At 49.1% G+C, this 22,585-nt stretch overlaps 1 protein-coding gene across 50 annotated transcripts in view; it reads right to left on the reverse strand.

Annotated features, from left to right (window-relative positions):
- The window catches only part of LOC116951038 (uncharacterized), a 137,265-nt gene that overhangs the window by 14,072 nt on the left and 100,608 nt on the right, over nt 1–22,585 (reverse strand). For all 50 annotated transcript variants that reach the window (XM_076073294.1, XM_076073307.1, XM_076073296.1 and 47 more), the window contains exons 33-42: nt 22,060–22,156; nt 21,377–21,605; nt 20,174–20,299; nt 19,812–19,934; nt 18,820–18,852; nt 16,369–16,456; nt 6,770–12,883; nt 4,938–4,997; nt 3,648–3,779; nt 2,844–2,996 (exon numbers count right to left, since the gene is read on the reverse strand). In XM_076073294.1, the coding sequence (XP_075929409.1) occupies nt 2,844–2,996; nt 3,648–3,779; nt 4,938–4,997; nt 6,770–12,883; nt 16,369–16,456; nt 18,820–18,852; nt 19,812–19,934; nt 20,174–20,299; nt 21,377–21,605; nt 22,060–22,156 (7,155 nt within the window). The remainder of the gene's footprint in view (nt 1–2,843; nt 2,997–3,647; nt 3,780–4,937; nt 4,998–6,769; nt 12,884–16,368; nt 16,457–18,819; nt 18,853–19,811; nt 19,935–20,173; nt 20,300–21,376; nt 21,606–22,059; nt 22,157–22,585) is intronic.

The raw sequence follows: 22,585 nt of genomic DNA on the forward strand, positions 1-22,585 counted from the left end.
GGAGGCCTGGAAGCAGCCCTCCTTATGAAACGCAACTTCCTCTCCCCCTGCAGTGTGCCACGGTAATCTCTACACCGCACCGCACGACGTGTGGGGGCAGTGACTTATACCAGTGATAGGGGTCTGGTGTGAACACACACTACGCACTCACACACACACACACACCCGCACGCTCCTAGATCATTACCAGGTTTCCCGGCAACCAGAAATGTAACCCCAGAGTCTTGGAGCAGTTATCTACACTTTTGCATATTCGCATATTTTGTTTTTATTTATGTATATCTATGGTTTGCTTTGGATGGGGGGGGGGGGGTTAATGTTATCAAGTTGCCTGGGGTGAGCTTTCTATGGAAACCGGAATCCCTGCAACGTCAAGGAGGCACGGAACTCGCAACGAGGGACCGAGCCGCGCATCAAAAGACGCACGGCCCTAATTTTGCATATTTGAATTTAAAACACATTATTACTATTACAGTACGGTGTTATGTTTTAAATCAATAGAAGATTAGTGAAATGCTACGTTGCCATAGAAAGAACGTTTAAAAAATATAGCGTAAAATTATTAAAAAATAAAAGTGACTCGTAAGGGAGACGGGAATGTAAGTTCAAAGCAACCGACTTACATTTTTGCTTTGCATGCACTGTGCTCTTAAAATAAAAATACTTTTAAAAATAAATGCCACCGTTACATTTGCCAAGCCGTTAAATAGCAAACGCAAATAATTTGTTTTTGTCATTTTTAAGCAAAAAACAAAAATTTGGGAAACGAAACATTAGTCGTTATTATTAGTCGTAATTATTAGTCATAATTCACGGGAGCCAAAGAAACCAAAGAGGAGGCGACTCAAACACAAAACGGACACCGAGGGTGGAGACATAGGCATGGCGCCGGGCGTGAAACATGAGAGAAGCAACATCGATGCGGTGCAGGATGGCGTGCGCTGTTAATGTGGCCCGACTGAGGGTTCCCGTCGGAAGGAAGGAAGCAGGAAGGAAAACAGAAAAGAAAACAAACAACAGTAAGGTTAATAATCAAAGTGAACAAGTGAGAGAAGGCTTTTTCTAACCAAGGATCTTTTTTTTTATATATACCGTAACCTTTTCCTTTGATGCTTCCGCCAAAAATAACGAATTGCCAGGTGAGGCAGTGGTCGTAGGTGTTGTACGATTAGGATTATTACCGTTGTCTGCATTGCTACAATTTCAGGGGGTTACGCAGTACTTGTCTGTGGCCCCCTCGTCCATGCGGCATGGCTCCATAACTCTAAAAGGTGTTTTGCCTGTTGTACTGCGGTGTTTTGCCTGTTGTACTGCGGTGGTTTGCCTGTTGTACTGCGGTGTTTTGCCTGTTGTCCCAAATTGCGCTCCCACGTGAAAAAGCGACGTGGTACATCGTGCTGAACAAACGCACCGTACAATTAGAAATCGCGTTGGGAGAGCTATGCTCACTCGATGGCAGTCGTATAGCTGACCATGGTTCACTGGTTTAGACCCTAGTGGTGATGATGAGTTGCTTCGTGATCCAGAGCTTTGAAAGCGAGGGTTGGGTTGGTGGATCACGTGAAACTCCCAAACTCGCTGGGGCTGCTAGATGGCCAGGAGACACGGGTTCAGAATGTGGGTTCATGAACACATCTGTGTGGCTACTTTTCATATGCCTACTGGCTTTTCTTTGGGTTTTCAGGTTTTTTTCTTACATGCAAAATGTGATTTCAAAAGGAATTAGCCATATATACCAATTGGCCACTTATCTAAATTCTCCTGAAGAAGTGACAGTACCTAGGATAAATGATACAAATATATTATATATTTGGAAGTCAGTAGTTGGGCTGATGAACCATTAAAAGGGTAAAACGTTCAGCACCTCCAACATTAAAAACTGTTAACACCTTTCCAGAAGGCCTGGTAGTTGAAATGCGGAGTTATATTTGTTATCAAGTAACACTTACCTTTCTCACTCTATAAAACAATTTGTTTTTTTTAACTTGGCAGTAATGTCAATTCAGGTTGGTGGTTTATACGCGGATGATGATCCATATTACTCCCAAATCAAAATACCATACTACAAAAACATGGATCAACCACTCCAAATCAGGGCTCTCCTGATGTCAACCTGGAGCTGAGCAAACTTGCGCCAGGTCATACCAGCAATGTCAGCATCAGCCTGTGTGTGGAAGTGGCTCGTGAACGAAGTGACTGGGCGGCTGAGAGCACTCCCTTCAACAGCAACATGAGAGTGACATTCACAATAACATGGCATTGTTTAGTGGTTATACAAGGGGGTCTTGTGAGGATACAGAGAAGCTCTGCTAACAACATTGTTCCATCACTCAAGCAAGCTTCCCAAAATCATCTTGACCTTCAATAAAAAATAGAAAATACTGTCAAAGTGCACCTAGAGTGGTAGAGACATCACTGTGACATTATCACCACTAATTATTTAAAGACGTTTTCACTGTCTGTGGTTGTTAGTGCTCGTGTGTGTGTTTTTGCTCGGTGCTTTTAATGTCGTGCAGATTGGATGGTGTGGGGGTGTGGAGTGATGCAGTGTGTGTGGCATGATCTGTTTGTTCTGGTCTGTATAGTGCAATGTAATGTGTTACGCAGTTGTGTGGTGTGCGTGAATTAGTGTGGTTTTTTATGTTATGCTGCGTACGATTAGCTATTTGTGTTACCCTCCGAGATGTGTAGTCTGTACATTCGAGTCATCCGTGTTACACTTTGCGTTGTTCCGAGTTGTGTGGCCCGTACGACGGAGTCTTGTTTTCTGTGTGGTTGTGTGGTTTCTACAGTCGGAGTCATCCATGGTGCAACCCTGTGCGCGTGTGGCTCTGTGCCCCCACCGGCGGATGTGTCGAGCTGCATGGTCTGCTCGAGCTCGCCGTAGGAGAAGGATGCCTCGGCAGCGCTCTCGCGCTGCCCGCTCTGTCCGCTCTGCACCAACCCCACGAGGTCAGCGCGGTTCACGCGCACCAGCGCCGGGATGAGTCTCCCCGCTGAGTGCACAATACACACGGGGGGGGGGGATACACGCGTTGGTACGGCCTTGCAGCTTACCCCGTGTGTAAGGCGGTGCAACTGTGCCAGGGCCCATGGGTTGTGGGGAGGGGGGGCAGGCACAGCAGGTTATGAGTAGGATGCAATAATATGGACCAGTGGCACAGCACGGCTGGCGTGGGTCCTGGTGTAAGAAGTTTCTTTGTGTTTATAGTTGTGGTGAGCTTGTTGGCCCAAAAATATTTTATGGGTACGACCCAGAGTGGCTAATGGTACCGATGATTTTCTTTCAAGGAACATTTTTCTCGATTACAAATATGTATGATAACAAGGTCAGCGTAGTACCATTTTAAAAAAAATGGCATTAGATTATGGCAAAGGTGCATTTGGTAGAGAGAAAAAAAAACCTGAAATGAAACATCTACAGAATACGAAAAATACTGGTGTGCGTGTATATATTAAGCCTTCTGTAGATGGTGGATACTGCCCATAGCATTTGCCATCCCAGGTGTTACCAGACAACCTCTCCCCCTTTGGCTCATGGGCTATTATAATAAACAGCCCCTATCGCCAAGATGTGACCAGGACGGTTGTGCACATTAGTCGATCACGTGGAGGGGGTTTAGTAGCGCGGGAGAGGACGGACGTACGTGTGGCGGTGGTGCCCTCCCTCTCGGCCCACAGCTTGAGGAGGCTCGCCGCCTGGTCCACCAGAGACTCGGGGTTGTCCTCACGAAGCTGTCGGATCTGCTCGGCCGAGAAGCCCAGCTCCCTTGCCAGCTCTGCTTGGCACAGCGGATTTATTGTTTGTTTGATGTGGTTATTTAATCTGCGATCAGAATCTCTTTATTTATCCTGGAGGAATCCAATGGACTATGAAACTCTTTTTCACGGATGTCCAGTAGGGGCGGGTCGGCGAGTTACAACTCAGGCCAGTGTTTTGCAGGTCGTTTTTTCACGATACTTTTGTGTAATGCATAAAAAATTCGGATATAAGCATGTACACTGTTCTATGCCTCCCACACGTAAATGTTTTTAGCCCATCGGCCTATTTATTTGGCTGTTCAGACCAATATTATCAAGCAATATTTGTTTAAGCAAATAAACTCTGGATCGGTCTCAATGTCCTGGGTCTCCTAAACAGAGTCGAGTTTTGTTCAATGTTGCTGGGTTGCATATATAGTTTGGTGGTCAGATATGTTGATCTGTTAATAGCATTCTTTTGCCGTTTTAGCGTGACCTAAGTAATTTGTTATTACCTCAACTGCCGTGGGCTCTACCTGTGGATTCACCAGCTTGGCGTTCCAGGGTAGGCTATAGACCTGTTCAAGTAAACATGCCAATGCTGGGTTAACGTTGGCATATTGGTTAGCCAATTGTTCCATGTTTGCTGGGATAGCTACGAGGTGACCATCAGAGGGTATGTATGATAATCAGGTGTCCCTAGCAAAGCAATTACCAGTCACTCCATTAAATGGTTTGTACTCCCTCTGCAGGTCTGGTAATGCCTTCTCTGCAGTAGACTTAAGTTGTAAAATGTCCTGTAGAATTTCCAAGACAATCATTGTTCCTTCATCGAATTTGTGCTACAAGAATGGTGCCATATCGACATCGTACTTAATTAACTTGCAGATTGTTGGTGCATTGCTCGCCCTTTTTTAACGAATTTTGGTTTTCCAGTTATACGTGAAAAAATAAAATGTATACTTCAATAAATCCGTCGCACTATGACGATGACCATGAGGTACTATCAGCCTGTACCTCATCACGTAACCCTCATCACCTCCTCACTTCATCCCAAAACAACTTACCCTCTCAACCTCATCTCACTCTCACCATCTGACCCCCCCCATCAACCTTCACAGTCCCTCATCCACCGCCACTGCCGCCAATGTGCGGGATGGTGCCAGTGACCCCTTGTGGGAAAATTCAGCACTGACCTTGCCAGCTGAGGCCAAGGCTCTCGGCGAGCGCTGGAACTCCGCCATCACCGCTTGGACCTGCACGACCAGCGGCCATCGTGAGTGGCATTGACACTACTGCCGCCACTGTCGTCATTTCAGTGGGCACTAAACGGCAGCACCATTTCCAAATTCATAAACAGCAGCAGCAACACTTGCATCGACATAATTCTTATTATAATCATAATTGTAAGCAATATTATTAGTGCCACCACATCACAACATTCACAAACAGCATCATCATCAGCAGCAGCACCACCACCACTGCCATCATTATTGCAAAAGTGATCAACCAGCAGGAAACACCACCAAAGGTCATGATGATCGTCATCATCATTAACGACAATGGAATGACGCATGCAGCACATGGGACGTGAGACACGGGTACACATGGGGAGGGTCAATTTGAAGGCAGAAAAACACGGGACAAGACGCACAAGGCATGGGGATGCAGTGGGAAGCACACGACACATTTGCTACGGCCTACCATACATTAGCTTTGCAAAGCCTACATTCAAGTTCTGTGTATTAAAAAAAAAGATTGAATGAAAATAGTGCATCTAATTATATTCGTTATTGCGTTTTTTTTTAAGCTCTGGGGTTTCTGTGCATACTCGTAAAACCTCGTTATTTTTCACCCACCGTACCACCAAGTTGCACGTGACAGGACAAGTCGGTCCGGTCGGGCACGGGACAACCGCTCGTGACAACAACAACAACATGACAGGCACGGGTAGAGCGGTAGGCGGAAGGCACACGACGTGACGACGTCACACATCACGCACACAAACACACAGGATGTGAACAAGAGGACGCCGCTGGACGTTGTATGAAAGCCAATCAAGGCACAACATGGTGCCAGAGAGGGCATGATCAGGTGTGAGGTTGGGAAAAGGGCAGGACATCAAGGAATGAGCACAGTACGACTACGTCATTGGCAGGACAAGACGGCACAGGGGAGGCGAATGATTGCGTTTTGAGAACAGAGCATCCAGGACTCCCGTTTCAGAAACGTGCTGCTCAAATTAAGACGTGTAATTGGGGGTGGGGGGGGGGACGGGGGGGTTTGGGGGCACTTGCGTACCCACATTTGGTGCCATAACCCCCAGGGGTGGTGCCTAATTGCGCCGAGGGTCATTTTTTTAAGGTAAATGCAGTGTGCAGATGTGCCCGTGGCAGACTTAACACGGTTATCTTGATTAATGTTTCAGTTTCAAGAGCGGGATAATTTTATCAGCACAGTGCTCGTGATTGCATTCACGAAGTAAATTAAGCAAAGGCCGTAACATGGCCAAAAGGGAATTGAAATCGAGCTAATTTAATTAACCTTTAGTTTCTTGTGAAATGATTAGCAGCTTGTTTCATTTACATATCACTGTTTAAAAAGGCATTCTGCTCAAGTGCTGATTATTTTAAGAATATATAAATAGGCGAGTGACGTTTATTTCAAATATTTGTTTATTTCCCCAGTAAGGAGACTAAGATGCCTGTCTAAGGCATGCCAGATCAGTATAGATCAGAATTGATCTCATGGCAAAGATTTGTTTTAATTATGCTGTTACGCCTGTTATCTCTTGTCATAAAGGCCACGTAACCCCCCCCTCCCCATCTCCAATGGGCTCCAGTAACGGAACTTAATCGAATTCTTGTGGCTGTCACCTGCTTATTATAATTACTTTTGAATATAGGCAGACAGGAGCAGCACCCTGTGCAAGTGGCAACTGTTGTTATCTGCCAGCACTGGATGCGCTGCCCTGACACACAATAATTCGCTGCTGCGGATGGGGGGAGAGAGAGAGGGCTGTACAAACTAGGCTCATGTGTGGTGACGGGAGCGATGGACTGGGTATCGCCAGGCTCCCCGGCTCCATAAATCCTCTGCATCTGCGTCTCGACGGCCTCCTCCCACACGGGTCGCGTTTCTGCTCGCTCCCCGGCCTCGTGGGCCTGAGTGACCACTGATGGTGGTGGTGGGAAGGCAGCGCCCCCTCCTCCTCCCACTGCCGGGATCTCTTCCCTCACTGTGCGGTCATCGTCGTCGTCGTCGTCGTCATCGTCGTCGGTGCCGGCCGAGTCGTCCTCGCAGCCGTCGTCTTCCGTGAGCCGCTCGGCGAGCTTCTGCGCTTCGTCGCTGATCTCCTCGAAGTACTCGAGCGAGTGCTGGTACAGGTCGTGGAAGCGGGGATCTCCGCCGCCAAACATAAATCCTCCTGCGGCCGCTCCCACTCCTCCTCCCGGCTGCTGGGATGCCGGCGCTCCCCTCGTCGTGCCTGCCGCTGCTTTCACCGGGATCCTCGACTGCGGTTTGGTCACCTTGGACGCACTCTCCGTCAGCTCAAAGTTCAACTCCTGTTCCGTTAACTCCCTGAGGAGGTCCCGCTCCGCGTATCCTCGCTGCTCGGGAACCACCGGCTGTGTCGGCCTGCTGTGACCGAGCTGCTGCTGCTGTTGCTGTTCAAATATCTCTTGGTCCCTGGACGCTGCGCTGTCTTCGTGTTTCTTTGGAAATTTCAACGTCCTCGTCACTCGCTGCTGTTGTTGCTGTGGCTCATCTTTCTGCTTGTCGGCCCGTTCGTCGTGCGCGTCCCTCGGCATGGCACTCACCACGGCGGTGCTGCGCACAGGGATCTTGGAGCGGTGGTCGATGGGAGCGGCCTCCGCCGTTGGGATTTCCACGATCAGCTGAGAATCAACTTCGTGGTCTTCGTGATAAACAGACCCCGCTACTGCCGCCTCTCTGTGCCTTGGCGACAAAGGGAGGACGTCCTGTTGCTTGACGATCTCCGAGAGCTCCGCCCAGGATTCTCGCACGTACGGCTTCACCTCGGCAACCTCGGGAGCTGGCGCCTCCTTGCGTGTGGTCTTCGCTGAGGCAGAGACGCCCATTTTGATGGGGATTCTGGACTTGGGCTCCGTCTTGGCCACCGTGGCCCCAGATCCATTGTCGTCGAGCGACTCCGAGAACATTCCGTGGTGAGTGTCGCGTACGGGCGACAGATCGTCCGCCTGCTCCGACGCCGACTCTCCTCCGAACTCCTGCACGGGTTTGTTGAGGTCACCCGGGCACAGCTCCATATTTCCACCGTCGGCAGCCGATTCCTCGTCCGACTTCCTCCTGTTTCCTCCATCCTGCTCGCCCAGCTGCAAGAACTGCACGCCCTCCTCTCCAAACTCCCGCTTGCTCATGTCGATGGCGCCGCCACGCGTCATCTCGAACATCTTCCCTTCGCAGAACGGGAAGGGGACGATCTCCTCGGTGGGGGACACCTCGACGCCGGTTGGGGTTCTAGCCGGCGATCCTTCCTTGTGGTCACTCCGTGAAGCGGTGGCAGATTCCTCCATCAGCCGTACAACTTTCTGCTCCTCTTCACTGAGCCGTTCCTCGAAGGCCAAGTCGTCATCTCTGACGCTCGCCCACGACCTAAAGTCAGCTGCCGCCGCCCCCTCCTCCTCCTCTTCCTCTGCTGTTGTCATGCCAGTTGAGCTGAACATAACTGACGTCTGAGCCTGGGAGAAGTGGGCGGCCTCACTTACGCTGGCCGAAGTCATCATGGACCTTTCTGTGGAGTAATGTCCCTCAGCTTGGTAGGCGGAGGAGGTTTCAACCATCTGCCGCATGCACGTCATTACTTTGGTGCTGCTCATCGTGGAGGTCTCGCTTGATGTCCTTTGCTGCTCTGTCCACGCAAACGTTTCCTCTCCGTGGCCCGCAGCGTCACTCGCTTGCTCGCGTGTCAACTCTGACTTGCCATCCAGTCGTTGGTGCTCTGCTGCAGATGTTACGAAGGAGTGGCGATCACCCGACATATCCTTGAGGCTGTCCTCTTCCTCAGGGCTCGATGGGCTGTCGTCGTCTTTGGCTCCGGGCGGGAGAGGTGACGGTGGCTCAACGCGAATCGCCGGTTCCTCCAGAAGTCCGCTCTCGTGGCTCTGCCGCAGCTCCCCGAGCTCTGGCTCACTTTCTGGAGAGGAAGTCGCTCCAAATTCTTCTTGTTCTCGTTCTGCGCCCTTTGTCATCGTCGCATGATGATCAGTGGAAGAGTCATGTCGTGAAAAGCTCTGGTGGGATGAGTATTCGTATGAAAAGGTCGATCCAGTGACTCCGGTCTTAGTTTCGTGAGTAACAATCGTCTTGAATCCCCTGCTAAGATTCATGTTATCGTCATCGTCATCATGTATGTTGTCATCATAGTAGTACGTTTCGGGCTTCTTCCTGGCCTTGGCTTCCTCCTCAAGAACGCCAAATGTCTTTATCTTAGCCGCCATTTTGAACATGTATTCCTCTGGCGTCGGGGGTTTTGCGATATTCGATTCTTGCTGCTGCTCCTCTTCACTCGCTGTCATCATTGAGAGGAACTCGTCGGTTGCATTTTCAACTTGTGCGTTCTCAGTCCCCGAGATATCTTCATCCTCTTGCTCTTCCAGAATAACGCTGGGCTTTTGCGGAGGTGCCTTGAGGTCGATGACAGCACCTGGGGTCACCTCGTAACTCACCTCCTCCGAGCTGGGTGTCTCAGGAGTGGCTGGACTCTTCCCTGAACTCTCCATGAGGGACGTTTGCTCCAGGCTGTCTTCATCCGGGCTTCCCTGCGGCGACATCATGGCTCTGAGTGATCGTCCGATGGCCGATTCAGCTTTGCCCTTTGAGTCGATCGCCCTCTTCAGTTTGTCCGGCAGCTCTTGGGAAGCCCCACGTCTTGACGTCCCGTGCACGCCCGCAAACTCCGGCAGCTGCTCGGACGCTCTGAGTTTGACGGGACTTGTCTCGAGGGAGTCGGGCAGCGGGTATTCCTTCAGCGGGCTCGGCTCCAGCGAGTCGGGAGACTCCTGCGAAGACGCTCCGGCCTCCTCCTGGTCGGGGCTGCCCTCCAGGGAGTCTTTCTGCGCAATCATGGAATCGTCGAGTGACGGGCTGTTTGCGTTGGGTGACACCAGGCCGGAGAGGTCCATGCTGGGTCGCCCCGCCTCCATTTTGCCGTCCTCTTCAAGCTGTGTCCACTGAGAGTCCATCTCGTGGGTGTCCACCACGTCTTGAGCCAGCTTCTCCTCAGACTCCACCAGGTCCTCGGCTTCGATGGGAGACAGGGCTTCTTTTTCTTCCACAAAGGAGCTCTCTTTGACCGAGAGGTCGCGCTCCGTGTCCTGGTCTGATCCGGTAGGGGATGTGATGGCGTCGGGGTCCACAGGTCCCAGGAGGTCGCTCATGAGTTCAGTTTCGGACGCGATAACATTCCTTGCCAGTGACGGGGGGCTCTCGTCATCGGTCACGGCGCCCTCCTTCGGGTACGACGAGTACAGCTCGCGCTCGATCTTGTGCTCGGCCTCCGTTGGGGACACGGCGTGCTCTAGTTCGCTCAACTGCTCCATCCGTGTCATCTTCTGCCAGGTGTACTCACCGCCGCCCACCATAAGCAGCCCCTCATCCTCCTCCTCCTCCTGCTGTTGCAGCCTCTCGGAGAGGTGTCGGTCTTCTAGTGTGTCGTAACCGTCTGCTGCCGCAGGGTGTGGGACTGCTGCAGCTGCAGCTCCGACTTCATCTTCTTCAAGAGGTGGCATCTCATCACTGCCTGCGACACAAACCTCCACAACTCCTCTGTGGCTGTACTCCTCCTCCTCCTCTTCTTCCTCCACAAAAGCATCGTGCGAGATGTTGGTTGACTTCACGATGGTCTTGGAAGATGTCTTTGAGTCGACGATGGTTTGTCCCATGGACACCTCCGTGTCCTTTTGGGTGCCTTTCTGCGGGGATGTGGAGAGGCTGACATCCTCGGGACTCGTCTCCAGGGTCTCAGCCAGCCCCTCGTGCTTGAGGCTTTCCTCGGAGCTGATGTGCGACGTTCCATCTCCCAGGCTGACGCTCGACAATTCTGCGATCCCCTCGTGCTTTTGGCTGTCGGAGCTGCCATTTTCAAGTGCCGGCACGACAACTTCTTTTTGGGAAGGCTCTTCCGGTGTGTCTGCCTCCTGTTGAGTGGCGCTCTCCCGCTCCTGCTCCCGCTCCTGCTCCCGCTCCTGCTCCCGCTCCTGCTCCCGCTCTTGCTCCCGCTCCCTCTCGGTTGGGAACGGGCTGGATATCATGTCGCCAAAGTGGAACTCGCTCAGCGTCTGTCGGTCTGTGCTCTTCTTGTACTGCTGGTAGCGGTCGCTCTCCTCCAGTTCATTGCGCAGGTCTTCTGAGAAATCCGTCGATGTCCGCCGGTCGGGGCTGATCTGGCAGTCCGAGAAACGACGGTCATCCGAGACCACGTTTGCCGACAGGCTGCTCCCCGGCTCCTTGAACCCGGACTCGGTGACGTCGGAGCCCTCCTCCATCGTCTGCTGCCCCAACTTCTCGGGTAAAGCGTCGCGAGCTTCGTTGATGATGACCTGGGAGCACTGAGCGACGATGCTGACTTCGCTAAAGTTGTCGATGTCAGCGCTGTCTGCCTCTTCTTCTGTGAAGCTCGTGGTGGCTTTAGTTGCATCATCTGTGGTTGCTTCTGAGATGATAGTGGGGGCTTCTACGTCTGGTTCACCGTCCTCTTTCGCGAGCACCTCGCGGTGTTCACGCTCGTGCTCGATGTCATCGTGTTTCAGTTCGGTCGATGCTTCCCAGCTGCCTGCGTTTGACTCTGTCTCGACCTTTGTCATCGCCTGCTTGCCTTTTTCCTCGCCGGACACAGATTTGAACTCAAAGAGTCCCATGGCGACTTTTGAAGGATCTTTGCCAGATTGGAATGCTCTCATCAGGTCTTTTACTGACATTGTCTCCTCCAGGTTCTCTGAACTCTCCCTGCCTTTGTCTTCGAGCTGCACGATTTTCGTCACCTTGTTCACTGTCGTGGAGGTCACGGTCGTTTTGGCCCCTCCGTGTTCCTCAAACGTGTGCACCTCTTTGGTGATGGATGCACGCTTGTGTTGTTGCCCCTTCTCCGCCTCCACCTTCATCTGAATCGCCCTAACCCGATCTTTGATGGATCCAATTGGAGTCTCCTCCACACCTGGAGACTTTGGCGCTGGCTCTGAATCTGCGGTCGACAAAAACGAGATGGGCTGCTGCGGCTGAGATGATGCCTCTGCTAAAACTTGCTCCTCAGGCTGATGTAGGTGGCTCAGCTCCTGGGTCGACTGTTTGATTGTTTTCGAAAGGGTTCGTACTCTGACAGGAGGGATTGGGGGGCTCACAATCGGCATTTCGTTTCCTTGTGGTGCCTCCATTTCTGAAGAACTCGTTCTCTTAGCTGGCTGAGATTCTCCACCTGCCGCTTTTTCCACTGGCACGTCGACCTCATCGTAATCCGTATCTGACAATCCTGCGGTCGCAGACTCTCGGGCGACGAACACCTGCACGATGTCCTCGCTAACGATTTTGCGGCCCTGAATCTCGTCCCTCTTCTCCTCTTCGCGTTTCTGGCTCTGCTCTTGCACCACTTCCATATCCCATGTGAGCAGCTCCATGATGCCGGCATCATCCTTCGCACGAGCGGCGAACGTCTCCACAGGGCGCACCGTTTGCAGCACGACCTTCTCTTCCTCCCAAACGTCTTCCTCGTCCAGAGCCACGCCCCTCGCGGCTTCCTCGACCTCTTCCTCGTCGATGACGGACCAGTCTTCTTCGTCTTCCTTCTCCTCCTCCTCGCGCGCCAATGCCACGGCCGCCCGCTTGTTTCCATGCACTCCGTCGTGGCCCCGCTGAAGGATGACGCTGACCCGCTCCAGGTCCTCCTTGACCATCCCTACCAGCTCCATGGGCTCCTCCTCATCGTGGAGGCCCTGCGCCCTTCCTTGGTAGTGCAGCCTGGAGGAGGCCACCTTGCCGAGGGTGTCCGAGTCAGTGCCGAGGAGGGCTGTGACCTTGAGGAGGTCTTCCTTCATCTCGGCCACTTCGAGGAGGAGGGCGTGCCTCTGTGGAGACTTTACCTCCCTTTCTCCTCCTGGCGCCCCAGCTTTGTGTTTGCCAGCAGAGAGCAAATTAACGGAAAAATTTGCAAAGCAAGAACGGGAAATAAATACGAACGGGAGGAAAAACAAACAGAACGAGGAAGGTAAAGAAAAAAATGACAAAGAAAGAAATTTGAGAAGTTGGTTTTTTTGGTTAAGGTAAGCACAGAGCACAAGGGCAGCTTTGTCAACAAGTGAAAAAAATAAAGGCACACTACAAAGTGAAAAATTCATGACCTGAGAATGAGGAGGTGGTGACGAGGTGAGGGACGCATGGCTAACGTAAAAACACGTGTGTGTGAAGCGTTACACTGGCATCATGCAGCACGAGCCTCCAGTCGCAGAACATGCAGACAAACACTAACTACACTTCTGACACCCATGTGTGCGCTCAATTAAATGTATGCTATACTACAAGCATTGTCTTTAAGGACACAAAGATTTGAATTGTTTTTACTAAACTCACTGATTCTCCTCCTGATTGTAAATTGGCAACACTAGCGGGCCAAGGCTAACATCAAATGTTCAGCCCCGCGATAATATGTATAGTTATACATATATATCGAACTAAAACAGCAAGATCGAAATTTTGCTGGTATTAAAAACAAATGTAATAAACCATTCGTGCAGTGGCACTAGCATCATAAAAATACTCGTACGTGATAAAAAAAAAATCAAAAATGGATGGAGAACAGAAGAAAATCAATTCCGAGTGGCGGTACAAGACAGGCAGCATGCAGGCACACGAGCAGGGTGAGCCCCGACAAGTAAAATGGCTTTTTCCAGCCAGCAATTCGAGGCCAGGTGGTGATGAAAAGCAAGAGGAGGGCCATCTGAATTGGATTGTCATGGAACTAATTAGGACAAATCCATGAGGTTCAAGAACGAACGTCATGCTATTTTTTTTTCCCCCAAAATATTTTTTCTGATATTCAAAAGGCCGGGCGATCATAAAGTTCCTCGCAAGTTGTGATGTTCTATTATTTAGAAACAAATGCTTACGTTTGTACTGTACTTTCTGTCAATTAAAAAGTTACAATGCATTCTAAAACATAAACTTTTTTGTTAGCTGGTTGGAAGTGAATTGTTTGCTCCAGTAGTAGTAGCCCTGTAGCCCGTTAATGCACTCCAGGCACGCTCACAGTCAATCACTTTATTGTTACTATTATCGTTAATAGCAATGGAATTATTCTCGTCAACTTCATGCCATGAGACCTCCACTAATATCAAGGGCTCTGTCTACCAGTTTGACTGTGGGTTATATGGCGGGTTAAGGTCATCTGGACTACGAGTGGTAGAGGGCATTGGAGCTAGGGTTTACGGAGCTGAGACACTGTCTGAGAAGCCACTGAGCCATGGATGATTGCGATTAAATAAACCGGCTGCATTTGTGATGCAAAGCATTCTGGTCAGCCTTCACCGTCACGAAACGTTTGACAAAGCTTTCAAAATGGACTACAAGTTGAAGTGGAAGAGGCAGGATAGCACGAATATAAATTCCTAAATGTTAAGGCGTATTGCAAACCTGTAGAAGTATTGTGAAGATGAATTACTTTAAACATGGGAGGGCACTATATGATCACCCTGTCTATATCACTGTGCATTATTTAAGATAAATTTATAATAAAAAACAGTTCTGTAATTGAGGCCCATTTCAACCGTTGGAAGTTTTTCTCTTTAATTACTGCACAGATTTTATGGATTACATATTAATACATAGTTGTATCTTTATAAACTCTTACTTTCATGCGTTCGCAGCTGCATGAAGCTGCTTGCACCTGAACAGATCCATTCCATTATCAACCATGGCCAGCGCTGCACTGAACGACTGGAGGAGATTGGTAAATGGGTAAAGGGCGAGCCTGTGGGTGGACTGCGAGGTCTGGCGTTTTGACGGATTGCGCGTCTCTTTCTTCCCACGCCTTGTGTCAGCAGCTTCCGCGATGCCATGGGAAACTCTTTTCTTTCCCCTCCCAATTGAAATTTGGGAGGGGAAAGAAGAAAAGTGGCGTTTTAAACACTAAATGCAAATCCTTGGCAGATCCTCAGCTCTTTAGCACGATATAGAACATACACCATCGTAAAATGGTGTAAAAGTTTTCAAAGACCGCGATAACCTCAAGCTCATGGATTCACAAAGCCAGATTTCACGTACCTCCTGGCATAAAATCTTGAGTGCAGAATTTTAAATACACTTATGTCAGCGTCCCAGCGTACTGATATGCATGATCGTTTAGTGGATGTTAAGCAAGGATATTGTTTACCATTTGCAGCCGACATTGCTTCTTTTTAGGTGGCCTATTCTGTTTTTTTTTATTCCAAGTAAAATGTTCAGTTATATTTTTAAAATGCCCTTCATGCATTAGCATTTGGCCTAGTTCATAAGACAAATGCATGGCATGAGGCGAAAGCAGTGAAGTGTACGTCAAGGCAGCATGATTTCGGCTTGTTAGTTTTTAGATGACAGCGCTCAGCTCTGATCACTGTGGGGAAGGTAACCGAATCCGCCTTGAGTATTCCCAATGTTATTTATGCACAGGTGGTTCATGACGCTCACAGGTGAATAGTTGTTCACATGAACCCGATCGCCATTTTCTCCACGTGATCACCCTCTATAGATTGGCGCCTGTGCCAATGTCCCACAAGCAGTGGCACAGGAGTCTTGCGGTTGTGGTTTCTATGCCATGGCTGCACCAACTACCTCCCAGGTTATACACTGTTATTCCAGAGGTCTCAACAGATGCAAGTCTACAGGGTCTAGGTCTGCACTGTTAACCGAATGTTCCATGGCATCCCATCTCAGCTTTTCCAAGCGTTCCATGATTGCGTGTGGTCGGTGTAGGAGTGCTTTATTGTGCAAAAAATGTTGCTATTATGTGACGCTTCATATTTTGATAGATTTCACTTGCCGTTGCATCCTCTGATGACAATAACGGTAGTTTAACACGTAGGCTTAACGTTAATTTACTCAATATATTTTTGAAACTTGCCAATCTTAATTCATATTAATTGGGTTATTTCGCCAACATAGTCGAAACTCGGGATGGAATGATTGACATATCTAATCTTGACAATCTGACATTGCGGTGATTTAAGAATATTTTTTATAACACTGGTGCATGACACTGCCTCTGGTGACCCGCAACGGTCATGTGAACCAATGACATCCAACACATACAAACTGGAAAAACACATCAATTGTTACACGCATTGAGCAGTGCGCACTGCACAATGCGGTGTATCATAAACCAAACGAAAAAATCACCATTCCATTGCTAACGGAAACCCAGCGACCGTTACATCTTTCGGCTGGCCACGGTTATCTCTCGAATGCGGAAGTACGGCACAGTGAGGCGGCGCAGTGTTCACCGCGAGTGCCGCATGTCACCGGTGCCCTCGGCCCGCCGTTGATGTTGGCGAGGCCACGGGCACGTCGCCTGGGTAAGCCTTGGCACGCCGCCCGGGAGGAGGGCTTTAGCAAGGGACTCACCTGTACCGTCGCGCGGACGCTTGCGCATCTGGACACCCAGCGTGGAGTACGTCTGTTGTTGCTGCGGCTTCTCGCTTTCCACGTCCGCCTGTGGTGCCAAGCGTGCGCACACAGCAATAACAAGCCACAATTTGCCAATAACTGCCGGTGACGTCGCCACAGCCGTTCGCTAGGTGTGCCCTCGGACCACGTGAAGTGTCTGAGGCTCGCTATACAAGTCACTGGACAGGCTCTCAGGTGTTGTGGGTTAACTGTCTGAGATGATCAACATGCACACATTCATTCATTACTGTTATTTAAGGCCAGGTAAGGGCCCATTGGGCTGTACCGTGGGTAGCAGAGGGTGGTGCAAAACTCCTTTTGTTGTACTATACACTACTTCTATGCTCCCATTCCGATGTTCCCCCACATTCACCAGCCCAAACTGTTTTCATTGACGATTATTGAACTAATTTTAAGGGACTCTCCATCTAGGTGTATTAGCTGCAACATGAGAGCTGTGGTGGGAATTTTTATGGATCTGCGTCTTCACGCACCACCCATGGCCAAATGACCCAGAATGCACCCGATCTCGTCAGACATCGAAACCCTAGCCGAGTTGAGCCTGGATTGTGCTTGGATGGGTGACCCACCAAGTACAAATAGGTTGTCATAGGTGGCTGAGGGGGGCTAGGTGGTGGGGAGGAGGGAGAAGTATGACAAAATGCAGTTGTACTGTACTTCTATGCTCCCGCATCTATCAGCCGCACTGATGAGCGTGGTGAATTATGGTCAATCTATAATCCTGATAACTGATTGTAATGCATATTGTGAAATATCAACGTAATTTTTATTTTATTTACTATTTTTTACCAGGTAAGGCCCATTGAGCTCTATAGCTCTTTTTTCAGAAGCGACCTAGCCACAGATGATAGCTATCACGTGGAAATTTATAGCACCCAAATACTCGAAATGCATGTCTTTTCATGTGAAGGGAAAAATAGCAGGCCCCAGATAAAAAATCATGCGACCACGGGGAGAACGTGCAAACTCCAAATATGAAGACGCCAGGGTCGGGATCGAACCCACAACCTCATATACTAGGCGAGGTACTATTGTACCTTGATACACAGTATTGTATATGGAATGGTATTCTGGTATTGCCAAATTTAAAATTATTAACACCGTGGCACAAAAGGGTTAGAATGTGATATGCCTTGGGGCTGCCTATATTAATGTAGGCAGCAGCTTGGTAATGGGGAATGCAATTGTTTGGTGATTATGTGCAAATTTAGAAATCTGGCCACAGTCACAGGTTGTCCAATTCACGTTTTAGTTTTAGATATGGTCCATTTTACATTTTCGAAAACTGTAAAATCTATAGGAAATATGTACGAATATTTTACACGTAGGCTTTCACAACCAATTTTATCCGTAACGTTTTTTTATTTAGATCGCATACATAGTTCGGAATCCACATGAATGAGCTGGTAATAGAGGCCCATTTGAGACGATTTTTAGGCCCAAGAATTGGTAATGTACATACATAATGTGCATTATGTTTGTTAATTAACTGTGCATAACCCAACTAATAACAGATATCCATTGTAATTTATATGGACTACATTAACCCCCCTCTGGCTTTCACCTAATTGGCTCAAGTGACGACATCACGTTTATCCCTATGTTTAGGACTGAAACGGGAGGATTTATCCATAATTCTGGCTGTCGCCTGTATTGTATATGGAATGGTATTCTCGAATTATAAATGTTGTGGGTTTACTCTCCAACACACCGGTGTGCTGAACTAGTAACGAATTGGCACGTTTTGTTTGTGACAAACCTTAAAAATTGGCCCTGTCGGGTGGTGGTGGGTTTAACAACACATTTATAATTACGCAATTTAACCCAAAACAAACCTACGGCTATACGAGTGTTTTTGTAAGGACATACATCCTACTCATTAACAGAATAAAAAATCCAAATAAGCTGCACTTGATGGATTGTATCCAATTACAGGCAGTCGTTATCACAACGGTACTGTCATGCATTTAATCGGAGTGAATAACACCAAGTATAGTGGCTCTTAAATAACAACAATGCCATATTGTAAAACGTCGAGTTATTCAAGATTAGAGTAATCCAAATATATTCCAAGTTATTTCTCCCACTGGTGCCAAACGTTCTCTGGATGTGTCCTGAATCTGCTTCAAACACAACACTTGCACACCTCCTAATAAGCAGGGTTTAAATTCAGCTGGGACCAGCTGGGTTTTCTGGCGACTGCTAAAATATTTACAGACCCAGCTCACCACATGCAGTATACCTCAAGTTAAGGATGCTCTGGCTACAACTAGAGTCAGGTGCCATGCACTCCAGTCTACCAGCAACCTACAAAATATATCTGCACCTGGCACACCAAATCCAGTATACGTCTCTGTGGTTACTCAAGAAAAGATCCTGCTTTGTTACCTCTTCCTCTGGCTCTGGGTCCGAGTCAGTTTCCTGAAGTCCGTGCCGGCAGGGGTTTTGGTGACGGGGACAGGGTGGGTGGAGTTGAGGAGCGAGGAATACACGGAGGAAAGCTCACTGTGCAGCAGTCACCAGTTACAGAACCCCTACACACAGGCCTCGCCAACAAGGTCTCAAGGCAAATGAGATGATGGTGCGGGCTTAATGGCTACACAAAAAAAAGTATTCAATGTTTGCGTCCGGTAACCCGACGCTTACTTGCTCAGATGATCTCTAATCGTAAAATATTAACGATCGTTACAGTCTCGTTGTCCCCACCATTGTGACACAGGTTTCAGATGAGGGCAGTCTTTAGGTTGCGAACTTCATATTGTGTACAGCCATTGCACCGCACACATCTTTTCATTTATGAGTCTGAAAATAAATTGCAGGCCTCGGGGGATATGTTTAAGTGGCTCAGGGATCAGAGCAAAAAGCCTGCACCGCTGAATTCCAGGGCTTGAATCTGGGTTTCAGTCGCCAGCGATTAAACCATATTTTCAATAACTGCACAAACCCATCATTGTTATATTGAAAACTAATTTGTTTTAGAACTGCTTTTTGTGTTTAGTTTGTCCTTCCCCGCACCTACATACGGTGCGGAAGACGTTCTACATACGTTTTAAATCAGGTTTTCACTTAATTTGGCTAAACTCCAGCTCTCCGCAGGACATATAAAAGACCTCGAGTGACATCGGAAGCAGTTCTGCGGCGCCACTCTCTCGCACAGGCTGCTGCTGCACCAATAGGTGTGGGAGCTCCAAGTGGACACTATACCAATTTGATGTAACACCAACGGCATAATTGTGAAAACCTACAATTTTAAGGGACAAATAATTATCGCTAAAATTATGTGTTTTTTATTCTCAGAGCCAAGTGTTAGGAGAAACAACCATTTTTACAATGCGATGTTTTTTTCTTAAGCTCCGTACATTGAACAGACAGACACGCACCTTCTTGTACGGTGGCAGCATGATGTTGAGGTTGCACACGGCCGCCTGTGGGAGGCCCCGTGCCGTCTTGGCGTCCTTCATGAAGCAGAGGCGTCCGCAAGCCTCCTGGTTGCTGTCTCGTATCTGGTCGCGGGCAAGCATCCATTCAAGCAGCACTGACTCGTAAAAACAAAGACCAAGGTATGCAGCCTTGCAGTCGCTTGGGTACCACTGCTGCTGCCAGAAGAGCTACCACAAGAGGGAGCTCGCATCGGAGTATTACTCGAAACACTTTGTATGTGCATATGCCATTCTGTAAGCTGATGGCGTGTAGCCAGGCTGGCGATTCAGTGTGTGTTGGTGCCTGTGCCCCAGCGGTGCACCTTGACCATGAAGGGCAGCCTGTTCTCGCGGAACGCGTAGAAGGAGAGGGCGTGCTGCTGCCCCGCCTTGGTGAGAGGGACCAGGTTGCCGAAGCACTCCACATAGATGGGTTTACCCTCCAGCACCTACAAACAAAAAAAACATTCATGCGTGCGGACACAGACAAAAGAAAATGTCGTTGGCCGTTCGGCGGTGATGTCACCACTACGTTTGTGCCGGACTGCGCACTGTGAAGTGCCGAAGATTTGCAGGAGGACATGGGACTGGACCAAAATACGAGTTGACCGATTGAGATGAAGGGAAGATGCACTGCTTTTACACCCCACTGCACAAACTTCGAGTGTTTTTAGCAGCCCGGTGCTCTGCACGTTGTTGGGAATATCGCTCCTCTGACATCAAAAGTTTCTAGAGGGCGATTGTCCCCAACTTACGAGTAGCATCCTTCGTGAGCCTCCTCCACAGATATTGATTTTGACACCACAGGTACCAATCATTGGGAAAGTATCCCTGCACTCTAAATCCTTCCATAGCATATCAGCCCATCTCTTCTCTATCCTGTGCTGCACTCATGTCGCTGCTGATAACCAGTCAGACAGAAGCTCCCTTGGCATGCACACTGCCAATGCAACCTTCCCTGCTCGAGAATCTCAGATAGGTGGACAATCAGATCTTTCAAGAATTTGTGAGCTCCTTGCCCAATCCATCCTGGTTAAACCCTGGTTAAACCCAGGATTGACCGTGGGCAGGCCAGCCTGAGGTGTTCCACGTTTCGCAAGCAAAGGGAAGGAAGGCCGTGATTACGGCCGTGATTATGGCCAAGGAAGACCTGGAGCTTCGTGTGGAGCGACAGGCCAGTGTTCAGCAGTGTATCGTGCCACGGTGGCGAGATGTTAACTACCTCGCCTGATGTACAGGAGGTCGTGGATTCGATCTCGACACTGACACCTGTATATTTGGAGTTTGCGTGTCTCTGTCCCCGTGGTGGTGTGGAGTTTTCTCCGCGCCCTCCGGTTTTTCCCTCCATTTAAAAACATGCCTTTTAAGAGTATTTGGCTGCTATAAATTTCCAAATGATAAGCCACTTCGTTGAGCTATCACTTGTGGCCAGGTCGCTTTTGAAAATAGCTACAAAGCTCAGTGGACCTTGCCTGGTAAAATAAAAATAGTTTACAGTTTATTTTTTTTTTCATAGTTTTATGCACCTCGACATCGCGGCTGCGTGCCATCTCGCTGAAGTTCTCCTGTTGCTCCAGAGTCTTGTCCACTTTGTCGTCCGTCATGCAGAAGCAGCGCAGCCGCGCCTCCACGGGGTCGTGCGTCTTGGCGAACACCACAAACTTGGCCATGTATGGCACGCACACAAGCTCGCGGTACATCTGCGTCGTGAAGTTCACCGCCTCGTGCGTCTGCCGGCAGTCGATGAGCCAGAACCTGTCGGACACGCGTGTGCATGCGTGCACGCACGTACGTACACGTTCGCGTGTGGTCACATGTACAATTAAAACATGCACACAAGACAAAGATCCTCCATACAGCCTTAATACACTGTTGGGACAAGTGCTGTTAGCTGGTAGCACATATGAAGGCTGCCACAGCACACCAAAGGGTGGGTGACCAGCACCACACCTGACTGCATTTGTCTCCCGAGTGGCGATGTTTACACATCGCATCAGCTACTCATTTGAGGCCGAGTTGACCTAGGAGAGGCCCAGGACCGGTTCAGATAATCGTCACCGGTGTTTGCCGTGAGCAGGAATCGAACTTGGGTCACCAGGTTCGTAGCGCAGCGCGCTAACCGCTCCACAACATGCACACGCATCCAATGACAACTCCAGAAGGGACCAAGTCAGTCGGTGCCTCTCGTGGTTCGGTCTGAGCAACTGACCTGGCAGAAACGTTGGTGGTGAAGGAGACACACTGCTTGGTGAAGGTGAGCGGCGTGGTCCCTGTGATATCTTCCCACTGCGCGGGCGCCGTGCCACCTGTGAGCGTCATCAATGTCAGCATTATCTCCACAGCGCACTTTTCACAACACTCGACGGGTTGTGCAAGTTCATAGAAAGTATTTAAGGATTCCCATGCATCGCCCTGTTTCGACCATAGTGATGATATTTTTAATCCTGATTTTGTTGACAGGGGGAACTGCTTTTTGTGTTAAGTTTGTTACCCTTCGCCCGTACCTCCGATTTAGCATGGTTGGCTACGTACGGTTTTAAGGAAGTTCAACATACCAATTATGAAAGTCTTAAAACGCAGATGTGAAGATGACTTTATAATGATGGGTATGGTAATATTGATTATAATATTGATAAAATGGCAATGATGACATTGATAACTGTTATGATATTGATAACGAAAGGCAATGATGGTAACGTTGATTACAAGGATATTGATATTGACAAGCATGGTGA

This window comes from Petromyzon marinus, chromosome 41, assembly GCF_048934315.1.
Source record: "Petromyzon marinus isolate PM22_M1 ecotype Great Lakes invasive population chromosome 41, UKy_Petmar_22M1.pri1.0, whole genome shotgun sequence".
Lineage (NCBI taxonomy): Eukaryota > Metazoa > Chordata > Hyperoartia > Petromyzontiformes > Petromyzontidae > Petromyzon > Petromyzon marinus.